Genomic DNA, 7,333 nt, shown 5'->3' with positions numbered 1-7,333 from the left:
TGACCCTCTCTCTCTCACAGAGTACTCGTACAAATTTCCTCTCATGCCTCAAATGGACTCCTTGCAACACTTTTGCTTTCTAAAATCTTTCTCCCCCTTCAACATTCCACTCAGGTGCTCACCTCTAACATGAAGCGATCTCCTCACTCAGAGTAGAAGTAACTTTCCTATAATTACTTCCTGTGCTTACTCACCTCTCCTGTACACTTAATCATTTCTAACTTGGGTTCATTGTTGACTGCTGTTCCTGGGACCCTCCCTGACTAATTTCCTTGAGGGCAGAGACCACACTTCATCATTGTTGTCTTAGTGCCTGGTGCCTGATAGAATGGACATTCCAATGAATTGAATGTTGTGGTCTTTGTTAGGAAAGCATCGTCTACAATATTCTCCATACACTCTGTGAGTCAGTGGGATACTCCGACAATGCAATCCCTTTTGTTTGTTTTCTCCTCCTTTGATCGATCCCTATGTTCCCCTGTAGATTTGCTCATTTTCATTCAGGTACCTAGGTTGGCTCAGGTACAGAACTTCCAAATGAACAGTTCTCATCTCTTCTATTAGATCTGGTTGTTGTTGTGGTAGCTTGTTTGTTTTGGTAAAGGTTATGTTCCTTCCCCATAGTACAGTGCTGAGGTCAATGCTACCAAATCTCCTGTCTCCTTTGTTGTCCTTTTACTGCTTTCAGTTAAAATCTCAAGTTGATTTCCTTGTATTACCCATATTTTAAAGATTGGGGTACCGCTATGAGACCGGCCCTTTTCCTGGTTAATTCCTTTTGAAAACCACATCCTTCTGCTTTTTTTCCCCTTTCTCTGTCCTATACCTGGTTGTCTGCCATGATTGGATTTGTAACCTCAGCACATAGTGCCTGACACAGAGCAGGTGCTTAATAAATGTTTATTGGCTGATTGATTGTGGAATCTAGTTTTATGATTTTGTTACAGACTTGCTCATATCATAGTGTGGTGGGAAGAGTGCTAGACTTGGAATCAAAAAGAAGTCTGGGTTCAAATCCATACTTGACAATTTAGGATCTGGGTGGTCAAAGGTTTGATTGTAATCTGGGAGATTTTCAAGTTCCTTGAAGGCAAGGGCTATTTTCATCTTTTTTTTTGATCCCCCTCCCTTCACACTTAGTACATAGAAGACACTTAATAAATGCTTGTTGGCTGAATTGAAGTCAAGTCTTTTAATCCTCCGGGGCCTCAGTTTCCTGGTAGGTAAAATGGCTTATAATAACACCTATAGTACCCATCTTCTGGGGAAAGATCCAGTGCACTTTGAAAATCTGAAAGTATTCCTTAAGTCTTGACTGTCATGACAAATTCAAGGAATCTTAGAATTGGAAAGTCACAGCAGAAGTCCCAGTAGATTGAGTGCCAGACCTAGAGATGGGAGATCCTGAGTTCAAATCTGGTTTCAAGATGCTTCCTTACTGTGTGACCTTGGGCAAGTCACTTAACCTCAATAGCCTACCCTTACTGCCCTTCTGGCCCCAAATGGATATTTAGTATCAATTCTAAGACTAAAGGTGAGGGTTAAAAAAACAATGGAAAGAAGCCACCCAGAGGGCAGAGGGCAGATGGGGTACAGGAAATCTTTTGGCCCAGTTTCCTCTCCAGGTGCCACTGAAAGTCTCCCTCCTCAGGCAGGCACTGGCACTGACAGCACCCTGGGGCTCGGACCTCTGGGCAGCAAGACTAGAACCCAGGGCCCTCTTTTCTCTTCCCAAGTCACCGTGGGAAAAGATGGACTTTACAGGGATCCTCCAAAGCCAGCAGCTTCCTGCCCAGGAGCCTCAAGTCTCCCCAAGCACCTGTTAGTAGGAGTGGGAGTCCGTCGGCCTTCATACCTCCAGTCTAGCTGGTGTCTTCTCTTTTTACACATGTAGGCACTATCCAGACCAGGAGTGGGCTTATTCTGGGCCCCACAATGGGGGGGTAGCAGGAATGGAACCCCAATCCACCCCACCTGGCAGAGTGGAAGCCTGACCACCCCCACTGTCCCCACTCCTGGGGGAGAGAGCCAGACACAGGCAGGGGTGCTAATGGGCAGCAGGAGAGCTTCTGTTCTTGCTCAGAACATCCCGGAGGCACCCTGGAGGTGACATTCAGGCCAGATCTCAATTTGGAGGGGCAGAGATGAGGCGGTGGGTGTTTAGGCCAGGGGATGCCGGTGTGAAAGTGGCTGGGAAGGGATGGCGGGACTAGGGGAAGGGCTCTTTTCGCCTTTACGCCCCCAGTACCCAGCACCCTGTCTGGCACACAAGCCCTCCCTAGGCGTCTCTGGGCTGCCTAAGGGGCCCGGGGCGCTGCAGTCAGTCCGGGTTTTATCCTGAGCCGGATAGAGACCCGAAAGTTCTTTCTCTAGGCATATCCCATCCGCACTGGCTAGCGGCGAAGTGCCCATTAGGTGCCAGACCTCCCCCCCCCTTCTGATTTGAGGGCAGATGGGCTGGGGGGGGGCAGCAGATGCTCGGCCAGGGCGCAGTGCCCAGCCTGCGTTGGGGGGGGGGGTGAAGGGGGAGGCAGGGACACCTGGGGCAGGCGCTGCTGAGGCTTGACTCCCCGGGCCCTAGATCCGGGCGCAGCCTCGGGAGGACGGGCAACCCGAGAAACCTTCGCTCCCAAGTGACTCTGAGAAGCTAATGGGGAGTCACAGAGGGCCTTTGAGAGGCCGAGGGCGGCAGGAGCTGGGCTTTAGGACCCGCAGACCGAGCCGCGTCAGGCAGACTCACACCCGGGGACTCTGAGATCCACAGAAACAGACTCTGGGGCCGAGTCCCGGAACAATGGGCTCATTGTCTGAGCTGGGCCTCCCGTACACACTCAGGTTGGAAGAAAGAGGCCCGGGGGGAAGGGCACTGCCCCCTCTTTCGTTCCCTCCTCACAGCCCCATTTCTGGGGCACCTGTGACTCCCGCCGCCTCCCTCTAGTCAAGTGGGGAAACTGAGGCAGCAGCGCCAGATTCAGGGATGGTGTCGGGAGATGGAAGGGTCTACAGATTGCCCGCGGGGGCAGCGGCCCTAGTTAAGTTGCCGTCCCAGCTTCCAGGGGAGGGAGAGATGGGAGCTGCGGGGGCCGGAAGCATCCAGGCTTAGGGGGTAAGGACGTGAGCCCTCTGCCTGGGTTACAGTCTCAGGTCCAGCTCCGGGCGTCGGAGCCCCGGGGCGGCCAGGACGTTTCCCCCCCCCCCCCCAGTCCCCTGGGGTTTCCCAAGTGTCTCAATGCCTGTCACACATTAGTCATCCTTTCCGAGCCCTGCTGCAGTGCCGGAGAATATCCCCAGGCCCAATCTCAGCCCCCCCACCCCCTTTGCCCCGGCCTGCGAGGGCGGGGCAGGGCACTCCTGGGGAGGAAAAGGGGCAGAAGTGGCCGGCCCTGACACCTCCCAGCTCGCTCACTCACTCTTGCAACTCTCCCCAGGCTACCTCCTTCCTCTCAGGCTCTGCTTTTCGCAAGTGGGGGAACCAGAACTCCTGGGTCCTGGAAACCTCTCTCCCAATGGGGCAGTGATTAGAATAGGGGTGCCTCCCTCCTTCTTCCCCTTCTTGGGGAGGGGAGTATCAGACTGGACTTGAAGGGTTTCAGGCTCTCAAGGGAAGGGGCTCCCCAGTTATTTTTCAACCTGCTTCCCACATAACCTGCAGTGATTTAGGAGCGAGCAGAAGAGAAGCCCCGTCTTTCGGGAAGTGGGGGAGGGAGAGGTTCTCCCTTGGGCCCTAGGATGGATCCTGGGATGATCTATCTGGGACAGAAAGAATTTTTCCCGATGCCACGGACTCCCCTAGTACTGAGTTCCAGGACGATGACCAATAGGGCTTTGGGGAGCAGGGGACTTTCCTGGTCTGCCCAACTGAACAAAGACTCTGGCCTTGGGGTGGGGGCGGTGAGAAGTGTTTGCAGCTCTCCCGGGATTTCCTTGGCCACAGAGAGACCCCCTGCTCTGGGCCAGGGAAGGGCTCGGGGGAGTGGGCAGAGATGTCACAGACCGAGGCCCTCCTTGTGCAGGAGTAGAAACTGAAACCCCCACAAGGAAGAGACTGGCCCAACGACCCCAGAACTGGCGGCAGAGGGTGGAAGGACACAAACGCAAGACTCCTGACTCGAGCGAATAGTGCCTGGACGGAGATGGTCGGCTAATCTCCGGGGTGTGGTGGAGGGGGGTGTTTCATCTCCCAGTTTGTGTCCAATAGCCAACTCCCCCAGCTTTGGGAAGTTAACGCAGGCCCTGGCAGAACTAAGAAGGGACTTGGGAGGCCGGAGGAGGCAGAGGATGGGCTGATCCAGACTCCGTCTAGACCCTGGTCAACCTCGTGCCCCACATCCCCAGGGTCATTGGGGGTTCTTAGGGGAGGGTACGGTGGCTTTCCTTTAGGCAATTCCAGTCTTGGCCTGGGAGCTTCCCTCCCCCATAAGGCCCGAGCAGATCCCAGAGAATCCTAAACTCTCCTTTTCCCCTAAATGAGATCCTCAACAGGAATTTCTCGCTTTTCAGAAAGGTTCTCCACCTCTCTTTCAAAGGATCCCTCCTCCTATCCTCCCCTAAGGACAACCGAAGGGCCTCCCCAAGCTGAGGACACTCCCCCTCTCTCGGAGGATGCCCTCTTCTAGAAGTGACCCTTGGGTCGCTTCTCTCTTTTTAAACTCCCTCGTCCCCCCGCCCACCTCAAAGTATGTCGAAAGCTATTTCACTCCTTAAGGACCCCCACCCCCAGGCCAGGACTCCCTCCTCTTGTTAAAGTGATCGCTAAGGATTCTAGCCCCTCTATACATGGATCGCGATTCTCCCACCCAACTCCCTCCCCCACTTTTGCTAGGCTTCGACTGCGGGGGGCGAGGAGGGGTGGGAGGAGCTGGGAGGGGCGGGGGGCTTAGAACTCCAGGGCTGCCGGTTGTGCAGGTGGGGGGCGCCTCGGGCCCCACCCCCGTCCATTGATTGGGCGCTTATTTAAATGGACGGCCACGCCCCCCAGGCTCGCGGTGCTATTTAAGCGTCGCGGCGGGCGGCGGACGGCATTCCGGCGCGGAGCGGAGTGGTTAGGCTTGGGGGTCGCATCTGGCTACCCCCTTCGCCTCCCCCACACCCCCTCCCGCCCAGAGTTCGCCTGGCCAGTCGGGGCAGCGCCCTGGGCCGCTCCCCCGCCCCAGTCAGCCTTTCCCCCTTCCCCCCTCCCACGGGGCGTCCCTAGCCGCGGGCGCCCCGCGCACCAGACCCACCCCCCACCTCCCCCGACCATGGGCAGCCAGAGCTCGAAAGCGCCCCGGGGCGACGTGAGCGCCGACGAGGCGGCCCCCGCCAAGGCCAACGGACAGGTGGGTGCGCTCGCGGGAGCTGGCCGGGGCTGGGGTGGCGCGGGCCGGGGTCCTCTCCTTCTCTTCCTCCTTATCTTCCCCCGGGCCGCAGGCTTTGTGCCCCGTTCGCCCGCCCGCCCGGGACACGCGGCGCCTCCTCCCCCTCCCCCCGCGCCTTTTGTTCTTGGCTCCGCGGCTGCTCCCGGCGGGCGGAGGGAGCGCGGAGGGAGGCAGCCGGGGCGGGAGGGAGGGGGCGCGGCCGGCGGACCCTCGGCCCGGGGCCCCCGGCCCTCTCAAAGCCTTTGTTTCGGGTGCCCGGAGCACAAAGGCGGAGCCCAGAGCACCGCCCAAGGGGAGCCTCGGGCGGGCGCTCGGGCTGGCTGGGGAGACTGGGGGCGCGGAGGAGGAGGGCGGGGCGGGGGATGTCTAGGGGGAAAAACCTGGGGGTGGGGAAGCGGAGAGCTGGGGCCGTAGCGGGGTCTGTGGGCCTTGTTTTCCGTGCCAAGACAAAAGCGGTGCGGCTGGGCGATCGAGTGGACAGGCCAGGGGAGATGCCTGAAGGGATGCGCGGAGGGCTGGGCGGGCTGGGCTGGCTGGCCTGCCCGCCCGCCCGTTCTCGGGCCCCAGTGCAGCCCCAGCCGTCCCGCGCGCCCCCTGGCGGCTCAGGTCCGGGGCGCCCCGGCAGCTCCCCCCGCAGGCGGCTCACGGAGCTGCCCTGTGCTCTGCTCTGTCCGTCTGCAGGAGAACGGCCATGTGAAAATCAATGGAGACGTGCCCCCAAAGGCTGAGGCCGAGGCGACTCCCCCGGGCCCCGCCGGGGAGCCCACCGACGCTGCCAGGGCCAGCGGCGATGCCATCGAGTCCACGAGTCCCGCGGCACAGAGCCCAGGCGGCGAGGCCAAGGCTGAGGGGCCTCCCAAGGAGACGCCCAAGAAGAAAAAGAAATTCTCCTTCAAGAAGCCCTTTAAGCTGAGCGGCCTGTCCTTCAAGCGGAACCGGAAGGAGGCGGGGGGCGATTCAGCCGGCTCCTCGCCCACTGAGGACGGGGTGGCAGAGGCCGAGGCGCCCGGCAGCCAGGGGTCCCTCCAAGAGGCCACGGAGGAGGCTGCCGCCGGCGCTGAAGTCGCGACTGCCCCGACCCAGGGGGCACAGGCAGACGACAGAAAGTTGGAGGAGCCGGCTCCCCAGGCCACCGCCGAGGGCACCCCAGCCCCCGAGCAGAGCCCCACGCCAGGCGGGGAGCAGAAAGAGTAGCCCTCCATCCCTCCCATAACCCCACCCCGGGAGAGGGGCAGGTGGGCATCTCCCGAGTTCAAAGACTGTTTGCCCCCATCACTGGGTCAGCCACTCGATCTGGTGCCTGCCCTGCTTCCCGTGCCCAGCTCAGACCTCCAGGCAGAATCCCCCCCCCCCCCCCCATCCCCTCCTCCTGGACTGTCTCTCTCGTCCCCTCCAGCACTCCCTTTTCGACTTCCAGTCCCTCCCCCTCCATCCTCCGCAGTCCCTTGTTAGTTTAGTGGTGCGAGATGCTCAGACCAGCCCCAGCTCCTACCCCTTTCACTGGTGAGCCCTTCTTTCTTCCCCAATAGGTTTGCTGTCACTCTTCTCAGTCCCTGAGGCTGAAGTGGGGTGTTTGGCCATCTTCCCTCAGCCCTTCAGGGCTGGGCTTATTGGAAGGATTTTGTGCTGGCCCCTGCCAGCCCCCCTGGCTTGGAAGGGAAGCTAACTTGGTTGGGTTTTTATAAATGTCTTGCTCAGTTTCAAACTCCAGCTTTGTGCGCCTGCTGTGTGTTCCTTTTGACTTTGTAGGGGAGCTGAAGGGTTCTGGGGGGAGGGGGATCTGTATAATGTGAAGCAACTTATTGTTTTGTCTCATTTTTCTTCATTTGTAAATAATTTTTAATGGCCAAACTAAATTTGTGACTTTTTCTAACTGCTAAAACCAACTTCCCATCTGGGTTTTAACTGTAACATTTGGAAAAGGAATAAATGTTAGGCCCTGTTGTGATGACTCCATGAGTACTGTATTTGGAAGG

General features: G+C 58.3%; 1 protein-coding gene across 1 annotated transcript; it reads left to right on the top strand.

Moving 5' to 3' along the window:
• Positions 1-4,941: 4,941 nt before the first annotated feature.
• Positions 4,942-7,308, top strand: MARCKSL1 (MARCKS like 1). The gene is made up of 2 exons (XM_007492884.2): positions 4,942-5,318; positions 6,039-7,308. Exons 1-2 carry the CDS (start codon positions 5,241-5,243, stop codon positions 6,549-6,551), a joined length of 591 nt encoding a protein of 196 aa, XP_007492946.2. The 5' UTR covers positions 4,942-5,240; the 3' UTR covers positions 6,552-7,308.
• Positions 7,309-7,333: the final 25 nt, after the last annotated feature.

This window comes from Monodelphis domestica, chromosome 4 (assembly GCF_027887165.1).
Source record: "Monodelphis domestica isolate mMonDom1 chromosome 4, mMonDom1.pri, whole genome shotgun sequence".
Taxonomy (NCBI): domain Eukaryota; kingdom Metazoa; phylum Chordata; class Mammalia; order Didelphimorphia; family Didelphidae; genus Monodelphis; species Monodelphis domestica.
The sequence above is the reverse complement of the archived record's forward strand: the minus strand, read 5'-3'. Positions and strand labels throughout refer to the sequence as shown.

What these genes read in the sequence shown, in the direction of transcription:
- MARCKSL1 (XM_007492884.2), top strand. Translation starts at nt 5,241, where the DNA reads ATGGGCAGCCAGAGCTCGAAAGCGCCCCGGGGCGACGTGAGCGCCGAC. An exon ending in CCGCCAAGGCCAACGGACAG is followed by an intron (nt 5,319 to 6,038) that starts GTGGGTGCGCTC and finishes GTCCGTCTGCAG; the next exon opens with GAGAACGGCCATGTGAAAAT.